At 42.2% G+C, this 21,869-nt stretch overlaps 2 protein-coding genes across 25 annotated transcripts in view; one reads left to right on the top strand and one right to left on the bottom strand.

Moving 5' to 3' along the window:
- CACNA1C (calcium voltage-gated channel subunit alpha1 C) overlaps positions 1-21,869 on the bottom strand; it is a 1,333,094-nt gene that overhangs the window by 1,254,832 nt on the left and 56,393 nt on the right. The gene's annotated exons all lie outside the window — the stretch shown is intronic.
- Positions 7,874-21,869, top strand: part of DCP1B (decapping mRNA 1B) — a 113,406-nt gene continuing 99,410 nt past the window's right edge. Inside the window, exon 1 of one of the 5 annotated variants that reach the window (XM_033951144.1) lies at positions 7,874-8,057. Coding sequence is in view for 2 of the 5 variants with exons in the window: in XM_033951140.1 (XP_033807031.1) it covers positions 10,886-10,939 (54 nt within the window). In the remaining 3 variants the exon portion in view is untranslated. Of the gene's footprint in view, positions 8,058-10,813; positions 10,940-21,869 lie in introns of those variants that run through there. The other 4 variants (XM_033951142.1, XM_033951140.1, XM_033951145.1 and 1 more) reach the window with 4 other exon arrangements.

The following is a 21,869-nucleotide window of genomic DNA, read 5'->3' as shown; positions in this document are numbered from 1 at the left end:
TCTTACGCCTTAGAAGGCTTTGCTCTACGGTGGAGGAATATGTACACAGAGCGGATGAAGTTAAACACAGATTTCTAGTGAAGGGTTATCCACCTTCTGTGCTCAAGAAAGCCTACAAACGTGGATTATATGCCAATAGGTCTCTGTTATTGCAATCACATCAAAAATCGGATGCCAGTTCGTTGGTATGTGTGTTACCTTATTCCATCCATGCTTTTCAAATAAAGAAAATCATTAAACGCCATTGGCCTATCCTGCAGTACCATGAGGCTTTTCAAGAAGTCCCCAGGTTTGCCTTTTCCAAATCTCCTAATTTGAAACAACAACTTACACATTCACAGTTTTTAAGTCTAGTGGTTTCCAACTCTATAAGGGGTCAGCATTCCCCATGTGGACATTGCAAAGTTTGTCAATTCAGTGTCACCATTCAACAAATGTTATTACCTCCTCGACATAAGTACACTCAGCATGCAACTAATTGTAATTCACATCATGTTATCTATGCTATATCTTGTCCGTGCCAGCTTGTATATGTGGGGAACACTACCCGAAGTTTGAAGTTACGTATTGGGGAACATATGAGCCGCATACGCACTGCAGTGCAGGAAGCCCCCCTTGTACAACATTGGCAGAGGAAGAATCATGCCGTAACAGATCTTAGATTTACAGTATTGGATTGTTACAGTAACACCAGGGGTGGCGATATAGCTCGTTTGCTGTGGAGAAGAGAACAAAAATGGATCTACGACCTTAACACCCTTCACCCACATGGCCTTAATAACGAGATCGAGTGGGTGGCGTTCCTCTGATCATGTCTGGCTCCTGCAGTGTACTTCTGAAGTTTTTGCTTTTTTGCTTTTGTCAGTGATCTGATGATGTCATCACGTTTGCTACGTCCGGTTTCCCGCCTTTCTCCGGTTTAAAAACTGAGCGGGTGCCGGTGTTCTTTGTTGCACGAAATTCTTTCACCTTTTTGAATGGTATGTACATCACTGAGCTCCTGTCTATTATGCCAGCTGTAAACTTTATTACATTTTTGCATGGTTTTGTGGCTTTTTTGAGTGTCTGTGCCCATTTCTATTGCATTTTTTGACATTTTGGTTTTTGCATTTCAGATCCTTTTTTGAATCTCTCATGGTTGTTACTCCTTAGCAGAACTAAATCAGTCAGACGGGGTCTCCTGAAGTAGACACCGAAACGGGGCCGCGTCGGGACCCTGATAAGTATTTTTTGACAACTAGCTAAGTGCATGTAGAGTTTCCAGTGCCAACCAGAATGCAAAAAGTTTATTATTTTGAACGTATACAGTAATTTATTAAGAGATATACACACAGTTTCAACATTTTATACCTTTGAGTTGGACTCGCTTTTAACATTTATGCAGCAATGATTGGAAGATAAACTCTTTCCCTAAGAGGGGGTTACCTCTCCCTCTTCAGAGTTTTATTTCTCTGAGTTAAGTTTTTGTATAGCGGGTCCTCCTCCTGGGTTATGTTAAGTTATTGAGTCAGTCTGTTCTTTTTCACAAAGATGGATGTATGGCAGAAAGTGAAGGAGAGGAAAATAGCAAATGGATAAGGTGGCCCTGGATACACAGTTAAGAGCACAGACAGAAGGAAGTGCAGCTAGAGACTGGGAAAGATGGTTTGAAAGCCAAAGTCACCAGACAACAAAGGTAGGGGAAATGATTTTATTTTCAATTTAGTGATTGAATTGTGTCAGTTTTGAGAAATTACATCTGCTGTCTATATTTTACACTGTTCAGGAAGAAATGATTTTTTTTTCTATTTCTCTAGGGGTTGTACTGCATGCAGAATCTTGCATCTTAGGGTTTTGTTTATATACTGTATATTAGTACTTTTAGTTTATGGTCCCATATTTGCATAGGGGTTATCTGTGTTCTGCATGTGTGACCAAGGCCAGGTGTTCTGGTAGGAATGAATGTTGAGAAACATACAGTGTGCTTTGTGTAGTTTAATTTTGTGGTTAACCTATGTATTGTTAATAAGATTATATTGTGTGTATATATGAAAAATGAATGGAAAAAATTGTATTACAATTAGTATTTTATGGGGGCAGGGTCTGGGCGGAGATTGGGTGGGGTCTGGGGAGAAGCTTGTGGGCCCCCCTAAACAAAAAAGCATGTGCTGCCTATGTGCAAGGGCTACTCCATTATAACCACTGCTGAGCATAGGAAGGAATTGCCAGTGCTATTTATGGAACTTTGTGGGGGGGTTTCCTTTTGCTTTTCTCCTTGTTTGGCTTTCACAAGCCGCTCATTGCTGTGGTGGACATTGGGGAGAATCCACTATTTCTCCAAGGGTTTTGGGATTGCAGGTGCTTGAAAAGCCAATTAATTTAGTGGATTCGGCAATTCTCCCCTCCTCCAACTCTCAGGAGTTGGTGGTGAGCCTGACTGTGACCAAACATGCTGAGTGAGGACTACAAGAGAGTTATTTCGATTGTGTGTAGTGCTCTATGAATGCATGATTTTGTTCTTTCTTTTGTTTTGAAGAGTATCGGGGTATAATTCTTGAACTGTCCCTGAATAAAAGGTATAGCAGAAAATGTGCTTTTCCTGGCAGCCAGAGAAGCTTCACTGAGGCCTCAAAAACAGGTGAACTGTTTGCTTTTCCTTTGTTTTATTTTTGCTGCTTCAACCTATGTGGAGAAAAGGCCTATGAACTGTGACACCCTTGTATGTAGGAAACTGGGGGGTGAACTTGAACTGAATTTTGATTTTTAAATGTTTTCAAGGTTGCTGAGGACCGAATAAAGACCACCTCCTCTTACCTGTGACTAAGTTGTTAGGGTTGGTTTGGTTTTTTTTTTAGCACTCCAGAACTGTTAATAGTGCCAGGTGAGGTCACCCATCTGTAGACTGAGACCCGCTGTGTGACAGTATTTGTAGAATAGTACTTAAGCATCATGTTGGCACTGACATAGGTATGCATACACATACAAGGGGCCGCTGAAAAGTTCTCAGCCCAACCAAGAAGAGAATGATGTGGAGCCATGGAACTTACAAGTTATTCTATACTTTTTTTGACACTTCTCATTTCAATTATATGAAATGAAGCAAAAAGTGTGAAATATCTTGTAAGCTTCTTGGCTCCACATCATTCTCTTCTTGATTGGGCTGAGGACTTTTCAGCTGCTCCTCATATTGTGATAATGCCTCATTCCACCAATGCCTACGAGCCAACCTCATTGGTGATATCACAATGGCTTGGTTTCCCTATACTTGTGCCCAGTTGCCAGGTGTATTTGCCTCATTGAAATGAAAAGTGCCAAGAAAAGTGTGGAATAACATGTAAGTTTCATGGCTCCACATCATTCTCTTCTCAGAACTTTTCAGCAGCCTTTCGTATGTGCATAAGTGTTGGTATTCTAAACATTCTTATATATGGGAGCCTAGATCATAGAATTGCCCTCTTCATTGCTTTTCCAGGATTCCAGTTTATCTCAGTCTTTCTTTCATTGTTGTACAGAAGATAACGACTGCTTGAATATTCTATCCTATTTTTGGCTGATTACCTCACAGTTTTGGATCTGAAACAGAATATTAGTTCTACACAGATGGGAGATGTTGTATCTGGGAAACATAACAAGTCATTAAGATAAAGAATATGCAGAATGTAAAATCGGTGTTAGTGACTCCATCTCTTAATGACTAAGGCCAGATTGAACTTTGGGGTCAAATTAAGGTAAAATAAAGTGTGAGATACCTGCAGGTTAGCTTGCATTTATGTGCCTTAATAAAATTAACCCAGAGAATGTAAGAGGACATATTGAAACCTGCTCTAAGGCAAATGTATAATTCTGTGCTTGTTTGGGCAAGTAGAAAGAGGAACATAAATGCCGTGTACATAGGAATGTAAACTTAGGCACTGATTAAACAAATTTGAATGAAGAATATCCAAATTGATCAAGTGCAAGACATTATCTCACAATTATGCCGTACTTCATTCTCTAGACTTTAATTAATCTTACTGGGGCCACCACGCACTCAAACTGCTCTCATTGTGCTGGGCTTTATGCTCCCACTCGTCATCGGATCCAGGACAGTAAATATTTTAATTATTTTAACTCATTTAAATAAATATGCACCAAAAAATACTTAGCTTGTGCAAAAGACGCTACTCAGTGGGGGTAGAATCACCAAATGACCAACATGTTTCGCCCGTGTAGTTCTAAGGGCTTTTTCAAGGTTCCCACTCCCTCTTTAACCATTCACTCCAACCATTGCGTCTGGTGCATATTTATTTAAATGAGTTAAAATAATTAAAATATTTACTGTCCTGGATCCGATGACGAGTGGGAGCATAAAGCCCAGCACAATGAGAGCAGCTTGAATGCGTGGTGGCCCGCTGAGGACCAGTAAGATTAATTAAAGTCTAGAGAATGAAGTACGGCATAATTGTGAGATAATGTCTTGCACTTGACCAATTTGGATGTACATAGGAATAGCATCTACTAAACCGAGTCACAAAGAGAAACACAAGTAGATGGTACAGGAATCAGGCTTACCAGTAGAAGAGAGGGAGACTGAAGCGCACAGTACAAATGGCAAAAAGAAAAAAAAAAATGCACCAGGGACCTCCAGAACAGGGATTTGCAGATAAGTAGCTTATTGGAAGATCTGACATGGGCCGTGTTTCAGCCTGTAAGCCAGTGTCAGGGGTCGAGCACTATAGTCCTCAGAGATGAATGCTATATAATAATAGATCACCAGTGAACATAATTTAGAAGCAAATAGTTGTGACTCCTGATGCAAGCATTAATGCGGAAACACAGCTGTGTCGAGTCGGATCTACTTGTGTACTTCATTGTGACTTCGTTTAATAATAATTGTGTTCCTTGTCTATCCCCACTTTTCTGGTTATCAGAAGGCTCAGTGGGGTGGGCGTTCTTTGTTTTTGATTTTCCAAGTAAAAAGAAGCACATTTAGTGTCCTTTATAAAATTCTATAGCCTCATATTTTTACATGAATTGTGTGTAAGGGCTCCTTTTACAAAGGTGCATTAGGGCCTTAATGCACGGAATATCACACGCTACAATGCTGCGCACACTAGCCGCTACTGCCTTCTCTTGAGCAGGCGGTAGTTTTTCAGTGTGCGTTAAAAACGCTAGCGCACCTTTGTAAAAGGAGCCCTAAGTGTTCCTAGGAGAGTAGTTTGGGTGGACAGGAGGCAGAGTTAAAATGTGCATAGGGGAAAACACCCTGCAGGGATTCAAGACAAAGTTAGACAAGTTCCTGCTGAACAAGACCTTGCGCTGGTAGGGCTAGTCTCAGTTAGGGCGCTGGTCTTTGACCAGAGGGCTGCCGCATGAGTGGACTGCTGGGCACGATGGACCACTGGTCTGACCCAGCAGCGGCAATTCTTATGTTCTTATGCCTTTTATAAAATATAAAACAGGGATCAACATACAGCCGACAGTGGTAAGTGATAAGTAGAGACATTATTCAATTGCTTCAAACATTCAGCCACATAGTTAGAGCAATTCAAAACTGTAATTGCCCCACTCTTATCTGCCATTTTAATAATTATATCTTTAGCAGATCTTAATTTCTTTAAGGACAAACGTTCCAAAGAAGACAAATTGTTATAGGAACAACTGGATAGAGCAGCAAAAGCAGCTCTGACATCTCTTAAAAGCCAGTACCACAAGATCAATAGGGATAGAAGGCATCCAAACTGATTTAGGGTGAACTCTAGATCTATAAAACCCAAGGAAATGACAGCTTCGGTAGCATGTCATAGTTGGAAATGAATATAATCAAATCTTGATGTTGGAACAAAGGATAAATCTTATGATCATAAAGCCTTGTCAGAACAGGACAGAGTGTAGGAAGGCAAGTTAACCGAATTTGCCTCTTCTGGGACCTGATTTGTGATCGGGTACGCAGATAACCTCCTCCATAAGACTGTAGTCCTCTTCCTCTTGCTGGTTGTTGGTGTTTTCTATCTAAAAAAAATTATTGCCTTGATTACTTCTAATAGACAACCCATCAGAGGAGGATTGGTCTGAAAAGCCAATTCTTCTGGCTTAACTAGATTTCTTTCAAGAAAAATCCTTGTTCATCCAGGGATAAACATAATTGTGTTCATTTTAAATACCACGTATGTAAATTTTGTAAACCGTTTAGTTTTAAACGGTATATAAATTTTTAAAATAAATAAAAATGTTTTCATAATCCTTCTCATCACAAGCCAATTCTTTTACCTTAACTTTTCTGATATCCTCCTGGAATTTTGTAGAGATTCTTTTAATTTGGCATATTGAATATCATACAAGGAGTTGCTGAAAAGTTCCAAGCCCATCTTCCTAAAATTCTGAGTTTTATTTTGCCACTGTAGCTGAAAAGAGTGTTTCTTATTTTGTTAAGTGCCAATCTGCAGAAACAAAATTCTGTGTTTAGATACTGTTTCAGATCTTTGATTGAACCATATCCACATCATTCTCGTCTCGGTTGGGCTGAGAACTTTTCTGCCCCCTGGTAATCAGCAGGAACTTTTGACTCTTGCAGTTTCTTCAAATCTGCGTCAAGATGCTCTTTTTCAATGTTTAAGACAGACCTTGTTTTCTCAATAATCATATTCCATTTCATGATGAATTCTTCATTATCCTGATACATTTGGGGTGCTTTAATGTTTCTGCCTTTGATAATTGTTTATGAAGTTCCATAGGGGATTTTTTTTATGACTTATGATTACACAGTTGGATGGTGTAGAAGGAATTTTAGGGGTGTCTCGGATCTTTTTCCCCAAGCTATTTGCTAATGATTGTTGGCAATACCTAATCATTTATGTAGAGTTGATTTATATTAATTCATTTCCTTCACTGTTGTTTTTGGATCTTTGGATGTCTCATTAAGGGCTCCTTTTACTAAGCAGCCTTAGAGCATTTACCATGAGCCAGCGAGGTAAATGCTCCAACGCTCATTGAATTCCTATGAGCTTCAGAGCATTTACGTTGCCAGCCTGCAGTAAAATGCTCAAACACCACTTAGTAAAAGCCAGCGTAAGTGAAGTGAGTCTGCCTGGTTCTTTTTTTTTTTAAAGAATTAAGTATATTATACTTATTTGCCACAATGAAGATGGATTACTCCTAGAAGACTGGTTTCAAGGGGAAGTTATCAATTTGGGCAAATGTTAAAATGTATTATTAGTAACTAGGTATCACTGCATAAAATAACACACCTTAACAGTAGATCATGTAAATAACTATACTCCTATGAAACATTCACAGCTGTGCTTTTCAGTACTGTCACAGAGCCCACTATCCTTGGCCTGTATTGCTTTGGGGGGGAGGGGGAGGCATGAAACACTGGGGGGGGGGGGGGAGTAAGAGGGTGAGCACTATATAAAACAAGGACTTTTCTGAAATCTAGACATCTTGGGAAACAAGTGTAGATCTCAACAGTCAACTTTTTTGAACATTGACATGTATTCTTCTGAAACAAGGAATGCATGATTATTTTTGGGCTCTGCCCTACTTCTGCATCAAGCACAATTGGACCCTTTTTATATATACACCACTTGAGATATATATATTGTGACAGGGAAGCTCCTGTCCCAGCGCCAAGAACTACAAGACCAAGCATGCACCCTGTCCTGGTCTCAAAAAAACCTGGCACGGAACGGGGCCAGCCGGCACAGCCAGGAAGGGAAGAGGGAAATCAGGAAGTAGTAAAGCCCAGGAGCCAGAGGGGGAGGGCAGTTGACACTAATTACTCTCCCTATTACTCCTTTTCTCAGGCTGGGAAACCAAAGTCCAACCCAGGAGGGGGTGGGGCTAGCACTCAAGAAAGACAAGCTAAAAAGCCACTCATACAGGTTAGCAGGAGGCAACCTGGAGGCACAGGTGAAGCTACTCCTAATCAGCGTGCAGTGAGGAAAGCTTGCAGCTACCAGGGAGGAGGGGTGCCTCAAGCCCGCACCCCATCCTGGAGACAACCGAGCAGGAAGGGGATAGAGAACCCATGGAGGTATCTCACCGTGGCAGACCAACCCTGTAAAGGGGATTCCAGAGACTGGCCAAAAGCAGGCCCGGTTAGTACTGAATTAACTCACAGGCAAGGAGATAATTGGGGAAGAGTGCCTGAGGTTACTGGGTGGAGGAATAGTTGGGGCCAGGAAACTATTGATTGTGATATGAACAGTCTTATTGAAGAAGGTGAACATGGAGAGGACATGGAGATAGGAGGAGAGTGCAACTGAGGGTTCATGTTGTCTTTCCCCAAGAATCCAGTCCAGGATTAAGAATCCTGAACACAAGCCTGGCTAGAGGAGGGCAGAAACAAACCTCTCTAAGAGGAAAGTAATCATTCCCAGAAACTTTAAGGTGCCTTTCCGGAGTCCAGAAAGGAAAGGAATTAATTTGGTTTTTCTGCGGGGAACGGCTTCCCCAACCAGAAGCATTCAGCAGAAAACTTGAAAGTCAAACTTTTGTGGTTTTTTTCTTTGCACTTGAGTGGTGTCTGGATTTTCAGAATGTGCAAAGCTGATTGTTTCAAGCTAAATTTCCTTTGAAAAACTTTAATAAACTTGAACCCAGGTCCCAGAAGATCCGTTTTCATTTTCACCAGCCATATAAAAGGCGCTACATTAAATTTACCTGCGGTCCGGGCCCGGCTCCCCACCAACATAGGAACCGGCCCGGTCACAATATATACATACAGTATATACCAACTTTGTAAAAATTGACAATATACAGCACACATTTAAATGCCTATTTATGCACATCTAAGACACACATAGAGCTTCTAAAATAGACACCTGAATGATGAATGATGTTTTACATTAATTATCCACCATGTTTTTCCATAGTATTCACAGTTTTCCCTATTTGAAACTTCTCCAGGAACCTTCCAACTGAGCCTTCTTTGAGCTATTTCTGTCTTCTATTGAAATATATCTGAGTTGGTGTGTTTATAGCTCCAAATACAAATATACTGTACACATATAACTTTGTTAAGATAACTTATCTATAATAAAATTATATCTGTTATTACTGTGGGCATATGCGTATGTTGTATGGATAAGGGCTGAATTTCACTGCTCTTGGTATAAAATCTTACCCTCAAAATGCCCTGGCCCTAACTATCACTATATTGGGGGTCTCAAAGTCCCTCCTCAAGGGCAGCAATCCAGTCAGGTTTTCAGGATTTCCCCAATGAATATGCATGAGATCTATGAATATGCATGCACTGCTTTCAATGCATATTCATTGGGGAAATCCTGATAACCCGACTGGATTGCAGCCTTCGAGGAGGGACTTTGAGACCCCTGCACTATATAGATAAACAATGGTCATATATTTACTTATATAGACTCAATTTATCCATTTGGCAGTTAGTAAAATTTAACCAAAGCCACTTATATGGTTGGTATTTCTTGTTGTCCTCATTAGTGGTTCTGAATATTAATCCCATCACATCTTCGCTTCTTTTAGTATTGGCAAACTCTTTTTTTTCATATTTGTAATCCACATATACACTCACACACTCATTATTTCATCAATGTAAATCTGTCCTGTGGTTTTTCTGCCAAAATGAAGGCACAGAAGGATACAGTTTTTAACAGTTTATATTTTATTTTTTAACAAAATTGATTTATCACTTGGCCTGTCAGGATAACAGTGGCATACAATAAAATCCAAATGTTATAAATGAAAAGGAAAAGAACACCAATAATGAAAAGAAAAGGAAAACACATCATTCCACCACACATCATTCCACCACACAAGAAGAGAAAGAAATGTATAAAATACATAAAAAGTAAGTAAATAAATAAGATATATGAGAAGAAAGGACTTGAATAAGTATATACTAGAGAAAAGGAAAAAGAGAGGAGATATAATACAGACATTTAAGCCCTTGAACGGTATTAATATTTAAACAAACATCGTCCAGAGATGTAGGGCTGGTAGAACAAGAGGACATGAATAGAGATTGCAGGTGTGTAGGAGGACTTAGGAATAACATCAAGAAATAGTTATTTGTAGGTGAGATAGACAGAGGGGATGTCTAAATAGAAAGAAGATGGAAGCACAACATGGCTGTCGAGGTGTTATCTTGTGCAGGAGTGGTGGGAAGTGAGGCCGATGCCAGACAGACTTCTTCAGTCTGTATCCCACAAATGGCAAAAGACAAGCGAAGTTTGGCAACTCCAGTGCTGTAGATCACTTTGTTGACATGTGCTGCAAGTCAAGGTGCTGTGCAACTCGGGTGGGGCGGGGGAGGGGAAGACATCTTGACCATTAAGTTGAATACTGTCAGTAATATTTGGAACCTTGGTTATAACCACATATCCCCATATCATGTTTGACTGACTATATGCTTGGCATGGTGGAGACTTGACAACTAGTGTTTAAGCATGGGTGACTGGGGCCCACATAGAATGGCAGGCACAGGTGTGTCCACCTTTTACGGGCAGACTAGATAGACCATGCCATCAATTACTGTGCCACTGTGTTCTATCTCTCTACCCAATTTGCAGAATAGTGTGACATTTCCAGCCCCAGCACAGGAACTGTCACTGGTCATCTTGCACTAGAGCCACTCCTAAGGGCAGGAAGGAACCCAAACAAAGAGTCACAGAGACTGCAGGACCCAGAGCTGACTATCAGGAAGAGTATGACACACAGATAGAAATGCTGATCAGTTCTCTTCGCAGTGAATTGAGAGGGAAGCATAGAGCACACAAACCTGTGCCCCAGCCACATAGGTCAGGGTGTGGTCTCACTAAACTTAAGCAGCTTTCAAACACTGCAAGGCAGGCAGCCGAAGAGGTAAGGACAAGGCACAGAACAGGAGCCTATGGAATGGGAGAACCCTAATCCACTGAGTGCAGCGGAGCTGTAAAGTCCAGGAGAGAGCATGGAACTTGGAGAGGTCTGTGTTCCTGAACCAGAGATTCCTGAATTGGTGGATGTGAGTTTGGCAATTTCCTGCCAATGATGGTTTTTATTGTTTTTCTCTCTCTCTGTTGAGCTTATCTGTGTTTAAAGGTAGTGTGCTTAGTAGAAAGCTGCCACAGGAAAGCAGGTTGTCTGAAGGATAGGCTTAAAAGGAATGGTTTTGTTTTTGTGGGGGGGGTTGCATAAAGAACTGTGTAATAAGCAATGCTGAGACTTGAGCACAGGCTGGGATTGCTTAGCTGTGCACCAGCTGAGACAACCTGGCTGGCTAACTGAAACTGGGTGGAAAAGTGAATGGATTTTTTTTATTTTTCATTTTTTGGACTTGCTTTGAGACTTTCTGAGTTGGTTTATGCCATCCTTGGCTAGTGAATGAACTCCAGAATTGGGGGCAGGGTTCACTAAAGATCCCGGGTGGGTATTGTGGGTTACTTTCTAAAAGCTTTGTTGAATTCAGTGAACCCAGTAATTCTGCCTTCCAGTTCCCTGAACTGGGATGAGGCCTGAGTCCAAGCAGACAATGAAAAGTGAATGGTTATGAACTTGATAATAAAAACTGACATTGGGGTGGATATGAGTTTGCTATTCTTTTTGCAAGCATAAGAGCCTGGTGAAGATAAGCACTATGCTGTTCAAGTTCAGGTCTCTGGAAAGGGGCGGAAGTTATTTTTCCCCATAAAAGTTTGGAACTGTGCAGAAAGACTCCAGGACATCATAGGTTCAGTAATAGAGCAAAAGCACTTACCTGGTTTCTACAAGGAAGCTGTTTGGTATAGGGTTTTATTTCCTTCTTTTGTTACTGGAGTAAAAGTGAATGAACTGTGCTTTACTTCTGAATATTTTTCCTTTTGATGTGACTAAAGTTTGCTCCAGGGAAAGAAAGCTTTAATGTTTTGGTTTGACCTAAGCTGGAATTAAAGGTCTATATTTGTTTGCACAACAATTCTGCAATGTCCCGAGTGTTGTTTGCCTTGGTTATGATTTTTACTCCATCAACTTGAGTCAGCGGTTTGTGCTGACTGCACTGTAGAGTCTCACCCGTCTAGGAGACACACCAGATTTTGTGCTGCCACCTGCTGGACATTCCTGCAGCATTCTCATAACCCCATTAGGTGACAATAGCCATTTGGCACTAACACCTTAATTATCAATCCATACATATTTTTGTCCTGGAATACTGTGTGCAATTCTGGAGGCCGCATTACCGTAAGGATGTGCTGAGACTGGAGTCGGTCCAGAGAATGGCCACCCGGATGGTCTCGGGACTCAAGGATCTTCCGTACGAGGAATGGCTGGATAAGTTGCAGCTGTACTCACTTGAGGAACGCAGAGCGAGGGGTGACATGATCGAGACATTCAAGTATCTCACGGGCCGCATCGAGGTGGAAGAAGATTATCTTCTTTTTCAAGGGTCCCGCAGCAACAAGGGGGCATCCGTGGAAAATCAGGGGCGGGAAACTGAACGGGGACACCAGGAAATTCTTTTTCACTGAAAGGGTGGTTGATCGCTGGAATAGTCTTCCACTTCAGGTTATTGAGGCCAGCAGCATGCCTGATTTTAAGGCCAATGGGATAGACACATGGGATCTATTCACAGAGAAAGATAGGGGAGGGTCATTGGAGTGGGCAGACTAGATGGGTCGTGGCCCTTATCTGCTGTCTATTTCTATGTTTTTCTATGTTTCTCACTGTGGTCTTGATTTACTAAAATATGCTACCATGTTAATGTGCAGTAGCAGAATTAACATACATTATTAGCAAATAGGTCTCATTGGGTCAAATAGACGAGGTGAATAAGGTGCATTAATGGCTCTAGTGTGTGGGGATGCAATAGTACACTTTAATAAATTTAGGTCTATGTCTGATTTTCTTGCATCAAGCTTTTTATCAATTAGAATGGGAATATCCCAGGTGATCACATCTTGATTCTCCACAATTCTCTTTGGATTGTGATCCCAGTGCTTTCTGGTATAGCATCATTGACTCCCATGTATATCAGACACTTTGGACAGAGACGTTAGATAATTTCACAACATATAATTTTGAAAACATTGGGAGTTAGGAAATATTGGCGATAGTCAAGCTGACACTTTTAACAAACTGAATGGACCGTTCGGGTCTTTTGCCGTCATTTACTATGTTACTATCATACTAAGCTGACATCTTTCTTAGATGTAACTGATTAAATGAAATATTGACTTTTACAGTGCTAATTTTCCTGATGCCTGTGCTTAGATTTCTTTGCCATAAAAGGAGTATATCTATAAAAAGGGGGACAGGGAGTTGATATCAGCTACAAAACAATGTGCTCTGTGCATTTATCTTTGTCTTAAAATCCTTGCTTGGATTTCCTGCTTCTTTCAGTCTTTGTGACATGAATAAAAAGCAACGTTTTATAAATCTGATATACTGGTATTAGATTTCTCATGGAAAGAACTTTTATATCACAGTTAGTGGCTTATTTTACAATGAGTTTATGAGAGAGTATATTAATAGCTACTGCTACAGTATGTACTGTACAGTATCCTGGTTAGTTTAGCAAAAGATATCACATTGTCCAACAAACCCACATGTCCTTAGGATCATGTGGGTTTGTTGGACAATGTGATATCTTTTGCTAAACTAACCAGGATACTGTACAGTACATACTGTAGACATTCTGATTTATTAGTTGTTCAGGACACATAGTCCTCCTTCATGAAGTTCCTTAATATAAATTTGACGGTACATTATATTTTTGACTATTAAATCAAAATGGCTATTAAGTGAAGCAGTAGCCTAGTGGTTAGAGTAACAGGTTATCAATTGGGGAAGCCCAGTTCAAATCCTGCAGATGCTCCTTGTGATGTTGGGCAAGTTACATAACCTTCTGCTGCCTCTGATACAAAAAAAATTAGATTGCAAGTCATCCAAGGACAGAGAAATATCTAGTATACCTGAATTTAACTCACCTTGAGCACCTGCTTACAAAGGTGTGGTCTGTATCCAAAGATATATGAAATTGTCTAGAGTGCTTGCCTTAGGCATCTTAAAATTAAATGTAAATATCATTTCATGAAACTTCTAGAGTTCCAGTTTTTTCTTCTCCATTCTTTGTCTGTACTGACATAGCATTCCAATCCATGATATCTAAATATAGGAGTTCTCCATAGTTCCTAACCAATAACCATCTTTTTAATTTTTTTTATTTTATTTTAAGTATTTACATATCACTTATAACCTAAGTTGTTTACATTTAGGTACTCAAGCATTTTTCCCTATCTGTCCTGGTGGGCTCACTCTCTATCTAATGTACCTGAAGCAATGGGGGATTGAGTGACTTGCCCAGGGTCACAAGGAGTGGTCCTAATCTTTTAAAAGCTTGTATTGTCCCCATGGTTCAGGTTATAATACTGTGTGCACTAACGCAAGAGGTCCAGGGCTGGATCCTATATTCCATGGGTAGGGAACTCCGGTCCTTGAGAGCCGTATTCCAGTCAGGTTTTCAGGATTGCCCCAATGAATATGCATTGAAAGCAGTGCATGCAAATAGATCTCATGCATATTCATTGGGGAAATCCTGAAAACACGACTGGAATATGGCTCTCGAGGACTGGAGTTCTCTACCCCTGCTTGAAGAGGGAAGGAAGAAGGCTACTATTACAAAGGTATCATCAACCAAACAGTGAACAAAGATGAAAGGAGAAAAAGATTAACTGCCCCCCCCTTCCTTTAATTTAAAAATTGAAATATAATTTGCAAAACCCCAAATGAAAATGCAATAAGACAGTGTTTCTCAACACGCGGTACATGTACCCTTAGGGGTACGTGGCCTGGCCACCGCTGCTGGGGAACCTTCCCTGTCCGCCCGCTGCTGAAGCCACTGCCGGTAATCCTTCCCTGCCTGTCTAAATGCCCACCACACCACCCCCCACCCCCAAAGTTGTCCCTGTTACTTTTGTTGGAGTCAGTCTCGCTACAGCCTCTTCCAGCAGCAACTCTGTGCAGGGACGTAGGCAGCGACTCACACGCGGAGTATCTGACCCCCAACCTTCTCTCCAACATCAGAATTGACGTCAGAAGGAAGGATTGTAGGCCAACAGGTGCAGTGTGTAAATGGCTGCACATGCTGTCCCTGCATGGAGTTGTTGCTGGGAGAGGATGGAGTTGGGTCTAGCTCCAACAAAGTAACAGGAATGACTTCGGGGGTGGGGGGTGATGGGGCGGGCTGGCAGACGACAGGCAGGCAGTCGGGCAGGGATCCCCAGCAGCTTCTGTGGACAGGTTGGCTTCAGGGGAGGGGAGGAGTCAGGCAGGGATCCCCGACAGCTTCTGTTGATGGGTCAGCTTCAGAGGAGGGGAGGGGGCAGGCTGGGATCCCCGGCAGTGCAACTTAATTTTGGGACAAAGGCTGGAAGGCAGTGAAGGGGATGGGGGCATGAACTCAACACAGAAAGAAAGGGGGGCTTGAACATGGGACACAGAATGGAAAGAGGAAGAGGGCACTAACTTGGGACATTGGGGGAGGAAATAGAAAGGGAGAATTTTTGGGCATGACTATGAGTGAGAGATGGTGCACATGGGGAAAGGAAGAAAGGAAAATTGGGCATGGAGAGAGAGAGAGGAAAGAAGTAGAGATGTATGGGGAATAGGAGGATGAGAAGAAGAAATGTTGGATATGGTGATGGAGAGGGACCAGAGGGACAGATTGAATGGGATGCAAGGGGGAGGAATGTTGGACATAGTGATGGAGGGAGAGATGTGGCATGGTGTTGGAGAGGTGTGATAGAAGGATAAATGGGCATGGGGCTGGTGGGCAGTGGTGAAAAATGCTGCACATGATCTGGGGGATGAAAGAGGGAGAAATGTTGAATGTGGCAGTAGAGGGGGTAGGAGAGATGCCTCGAGATCTCAAGACAGATGGACAGTGAGAGAGAGAGAAGGAGACTTGTTGCCAGTGGGGCAGAGGAGAGAGAAAGAAAAGTTGGACTCATGGAGGGACAGAGAGAGATGTTGGTTGGGTAATGGAATGAGGTCTGGAGGAGAGGAAGCATGCAGGAGACAGAAAGAAAGAAATATTGGATGCACAGTCAGAAGGAAGTGTAACCAGAGACTCATGAAATCACCAGACAACAAAGGTAGGAAAAATGATTTTATTTTCAATTTAGTAATCAAAATGTGTCCATTTTGAGAATTTATATCTGCTGTCTATATTTTGCACTATATTTGTCTATTTTTCTATAGTTGTTACTGAAGTAACATTGCATATTTTAAAGTCATCTGTGTAGACCTTGTTGGAAAAAAAAATGAATATAAATGATAATTAACATTTTCTCTGCATACAGTGTGCTTTGTGTTTTTTTGATTTTGTGGTCACCATTATCTAATATAATAAAATGGTAGGACGCGCATGCGCACTAAAAAAAACGTGTTCCCTGATCCGTCCCGTTTTTTTTTAGTGCGCATGCGCGGGTTTACGTCACCAAACTCGGCAACTTGGACAACAATCGCGCTTATGCTCAAGCCGCCGCCACAAATCCTCTCTCAAACCGCACCAGGATCGAGAGAGGAGCTGCGGCGGGGGCTTGAGCATAAGCGCCATTGTTGTCCCCCTACCTAGCTGCGAGGCTGCGGCGGCCTTCTTCACGGTTTCACGGTGCTTGGTCCGCCAAACAATTCCTGCCGTTGACCAAATTTGCCCCACCGTTCCTTCCCTTCCTCCATCAGGTACAGTTCAGCTCCGCCTATGTTAAAAGCAGCTGCTTTGAAATTGGAGCCCTGCAGCCACCGTAACAAGTTCCCTCTGCCGCGGTCCCATATGTCAGAGAAGGGGCGGGACCAAGGCAGAGGGGAAAGTGCTACGGCAGTGGCAGGGCTCCGATTTCGACGCGGCTGCTTTTAACATTGGTGGAGCTGCACTACACCTGATGGAGGGAGGGAAGGAAAGGTGGTTGTGCGCTGTTGAGCCCCTCTGCACGGGCCCAAACCAAAAAAGGAGCCAGGACTCTTCCCAACCCGGCGCCGCCAGACCCGACAAAACGGCCCTACACTCACAGACCCGCGAGCAGGGTTGCCATGGAAACCTAACCGGAATTACATGCAGTCGCGCAAGGGTCAGTGAGAGGGGATCAGGAGCTAAAGAGAGATTGAAAAAAACAAACAAACAGTGCACAAGTAGAGAGAGACACACAGACAGTCACAGAAGGACAGGGGGCTAAAGACACAGATTGAAAAAATAACAAAACACAGAGGACAAGGAGAGAGAGTGACACAGACACTCACAGAAGGACAGGGGGCTAAAGAGACAGATTGAAAAAATAACAAAACACAGAGGACAAGGAGAGAGAGACACAGGAAAAAAAATGACAAACAGACATACAGCAGCCAAGGAGACAGACATACTTACATACAGCGTCCAAGTAGACAGACAGAGAGACAGCAAAAAAATACAAACAGCCAAGGAGACAAACAGAAAAAAACAAAAATTACAATGCCCAAGGATAAATTCAGGAAAAAAAAACCTTCCAGACATACAGTGGCCAAGGAGTTAGACTGAAAAAAAGGCATACAGACATACAGCAGCCAATGAGACAGACAGACTGACAGCGACCAAGTAGACAATCAGCAAAAAAACACAAACAAACACACAAAGCAAAAAATTAGAAACATACAGCGGCCAAGGAGACAGGCATGCAACAAATAGGAAAAATAAAAAAACTTTTAATAAATCAACCATACATGAAAAAGGAATAAAAAAAAAAAAAAAAAGGGAAAAGACACCTACAGGGAAACACAGGATCAAGCGCATACAGAGAAAACAGAAGTTTGCAGGAATCAGGAACATATAGAGAAAGGAGAGCAGAGACCCCTGCAAGAAGAGAAAAATAGCAAAGAGAATGGGGATGAGAAAGAGAGCAGAGATGCTTGCAGGGAGAAAAAGCTAAGCAGTAATGTTACAGCTTGAGAGTGCAGACTGAGGAAGAAAGCAGAGACAGCGCTACACAGGGAAATGGAGGGAGGAAAGAGACAGAAAGAAAAATACAGACAGACATAAATTCTAGCACCCGTTAATGTAACGGGCTTAACGACTAGTGTATTAATAAGATTATATTGTGTGTATATGAAAAATGGATAGAAGAAATTGTATTACAATTAGTACTATTATTATGGGGGAGGAGTCAGGGGCAGAGCTTGGGTGGGTCTGGGGTGGAGTAGGGGCAAATGCCTACAACCAAAAATGTGTTGTTTTCAGATGTAGATGTTATATGGCATGGACCTGTATTGGTTTTTTTTAGATCTTGAGTTCCACTGTGATTTAAAGTGTCACCTTGAACGAGAAATGCTGCAGAGTAGAACTTACCCCCTTTAATAAAACCATAGTGCGGTTTTTAGTGCCGGCTGTGGCAGTAACAGTTCTAATGTTCATATGCGCATTGGAGCTGTTATCACCACGGCTGGCACTAAAAACCATGCAATGGTTTTGGAAAAGGGGGGTTAGTGTTTATAATTTGAGGGCTTGTTAAACTAATATTAGCAGGTCTCAGATGAGTGCTTCCCTCCTGCCCTTCTTTGATCATTCTATCTTTTTATTGATTCTTTTTTTGTTAACTTTTTTAAAAAACTACTTCTTAGATCTACAAGAAGCAATTAATCACAAAAGCAGGGAAATTCATACAATAATGAACAAATATGAAATATTGTAACTCAGAAACCTATTAAGTGAAAAAATGCCAACTCTCAGTTCACAGAGAGAAACAAGAGTTATACACTTGAAAATAATAAACCTTGTTGAAAGTGGAGGAGAAACAAAATAACACATATTGATTAATTTAAGTTTTTATTCATGGTCTGCTATTATTTAAAGAAAAATGACATCAAAGCATGAATAAGGATTATCCAAAGTTTCCATACAAAGTTGTAAACCAGCTTTATTCTATTTGTGGTATTTGAACTTATAAACTTTACTAATTTTTCTGGAAAGTTGCATTTCCATCTCGGTTTGCTTGAACTCATGGAAATAAAGGCCCATGCACACAAAAAATAAAGTAATATGTTTTTATTGGACTAATAATATATTTCTTGGCAAGCATTCAGCATATAATACTTCCCTTATGAAGCAAGGGCAAGATTACTTTACCTGAGGGCAATTTTCAAACTGTGCATTCTAGCACTAAATTCTTGGGTACGTTTGTCCTAAGTTTCAACTTCCACCTCATTGTACTGTATGCCTGGAAAAATCTTCTTGAGTTGATGTGTCATCTTCCTCTTTTGCCATATTCCTATCTCACCTAAAATCCTACCTTTTTATTTTGTTTTGGGTCTGTTTTTTCCTGCTTTTGTTGATCTTTATTTCTAAGTATCCATACTGCTTATTGTTTATTCACAGTCTTGAGGCACCACAATTCATATACATGTCAAAGCGATCTACAATTTAAATATTCATTGCAGAGGAATCGATGCATTTTTATATTGCCATACTTTAGATTGGCTGAACCTGAACCATGTACCCTAGATGGATTGCAAGACATTTACATATATTGTCCAGAGTTTATTGAAAACAAATAAAGTAAATTGGTAACATAACTGGCATTAGGACCCCCCTCCCTGATATTCAGCTGGTGGTGGTGAGCGTTTTTTTTTTAAAGTATTGATCTTCAACAGCTACATTATAAACCGACATTCAGTGCTGGGCCACCTGAAGTTTATGTGGACTCTGGATAAATATTGGAACAAGGCCTGCAATAGCTTTATTTATCTTAAAAAGCCCCCATGCCCTTCCCCTCATGAATGCCACCTACCTCCCCCCCAGCTGACCACCCCTTCCTAAGGTGTGGGAAGAAGTCCCCTGAGCTGCCATGAGAAGTCGAGGTAGCCATTTTCTCTCCTATTATACTGAAGCTCTCCAGGCTTAGAGAGACAGCTAGGGGCATTTTCAAAACACTAAAACATCCAAAAAAACAGCAAAAAATTGGCATGTGGATGTTTTTCTCACTAAAACGTCCAAGTGCCGCTTTTTGAAACCATTTTCTGGATGTCTTGCGAGACATCCTAGCTGCTGTGCATCCAAAACAAGGGGACATGTTGGAGGCATGTTCTGGATGGGCTTAGATTTGGATGTTTTGCGATAATAATTGAACCTTTCCCAAGATGTCCTGGATGGAACTTAGGGCTCCTTTTATCAAGGTGTGCTACGGGGGTTAGCGCGTCGGACATTTCATCACGTGCTAACCCTTGCGGCAAGCCAAAAAACTAACGCCTTGTCAATGGGGGCGTCAGCGACTAGCGCGGCAGGCGGTTGAACACGCGGTATTCCGCGCATTAACCGCCTACTGCACCTTGATAAAAGGAGCCCTTAGACATTTTGAGATAGACCTGTTTTAAAAGTGTCTACGTGCCAAAAAGGTACCCAAACTGACCAGATGACCACTGGAGAGATTAAGTTAAGACCCCACATACTATCCCAGTGGTCACTAAACCCCTCCCACCTCCTGAAAATCTGAATGAAACAGTACATACCCTCTCTACAATCTAGTTGAGCATTAGAGAATGACACAGTGACAAAATTCATCACCGTCCCCGTCCCCGCAGATAACCGGGGGAAATAATCCCATGTCATTTTCTAGTGTCTATTTCAATCTCAATCCTTCTACACCAGCATTCTTCAAAGCAAAGCTTGCGGGTCAGTGGTTGTGGCCATTCATACTCTGATTTTTATGTGAGCCAAGGATAATGAAGCCATTGTGACATCACTGATGTGATTGGCTCTTAGGCATTGGTGGCATGAGGCATTATGACATTGCAATATCTGGATACTAAAGACTGTCATTCTTTAGTGTCTATCTCAACCTCAGTCCTTCTACACCAGCATTCTTCAAAGCAAAGCTTGCGGGTCAGTGGTTGTGCCCAATTATACTCTGATTCTTCCCTCTCTCCTTAAAAATGACATGAAGATGGTTTCCCGCGGTTATCCGCGGGGACGAGAACGGTGATGAATTTTGTCACCGTGTCATTCTCTATTGAGCATCACAAAGGTGTTTTAAGTAGCCTGGTGAGAGGGCTAGTGAGCCATAGAAAGGAGGATCCAAAGTACATATGCCACTCTAGCCACTACATTTATGGTGGAAAGTGTGAGGCCACCAAAATCCTACTATTACTGCCATATAAGTGACACCTGAAGCCATAAGGGCTTAAATTTATATACTGAGTCATCCCCAAAATTTGGGTCTCGACTCAGTTTATATTATATTATACTATATCTATATAATATAACCGTAGGCGGCGCATGCGCATTCTTATCGGCGTGCTTCCATGATCCGTATGTCCGTGGCCGCCAAGAGTGCAGCATGCCCCGTGCTTACTACGGCCCCACGCGCAGCTGAGTTCGGCACGGCGGTTTCGGCACGGCGGTTTCCCCAGATAGGGGAAGTCGAACAACTCACTCCCGACGCGCAGATGAGTTCGGCACAGCGGTTTCCCCAAATAGGGGAAGTCGAAAAACTCACTCCCGGCTCTCCTGGGCACGGCGGTTTCCCCAGATAGGGGAAGCCGAACAGCTCACTCCCGCCTCATGGTCCTGCCGCCGCTCCTGTTCACAGCGGCCTGCACGTCAACGACTCCCCCACCCCCCCCATCCTCCCGCAACAGCCGCTACCGCTTCTGTTCAAAGCGGCCTGCTGAGGTTCGTGGCCGGCTGTAGCGAACCTCTCAGGCCGCTCTCCACATGGTAGCACGTTCCCTCTGACGTGATCGCGTCAGAGGGAACATGCTACCGAGTTGGAGAGCGGCCTGCGAGATTCGTTACAGCCGGCCGCGAACCTCAGCAGGCCGCTTTGAACAGGAGCGGTTGCGGGAAGGGGGGGGGGAGTTTTAACAGGATTAGAATTTTAACAGGAGGAGTCGCCGAAAAAAACCTTCAGCAGCAGCAGGCCAGCACGCGGGAAGGGAAGGGGGAGGGGCCGAACGGA

This window comes from Geotrypetes seraphini, chromosome 7, assembly GCF_902459505.1.
Source record: "Geotrypetes seraphini chromosome 7, aGeoSer1.1, whole genome shotgun sequence".
NCBI lineage: Eukaryota > Metazoa > Chordata > Amphibia > Gymnophiona > Dermophiidae > Geotrypetes > Geotrypetes seraphini.
This window is presented reverse-complemented; position numbering and strand designations above follow the sequence as displayed.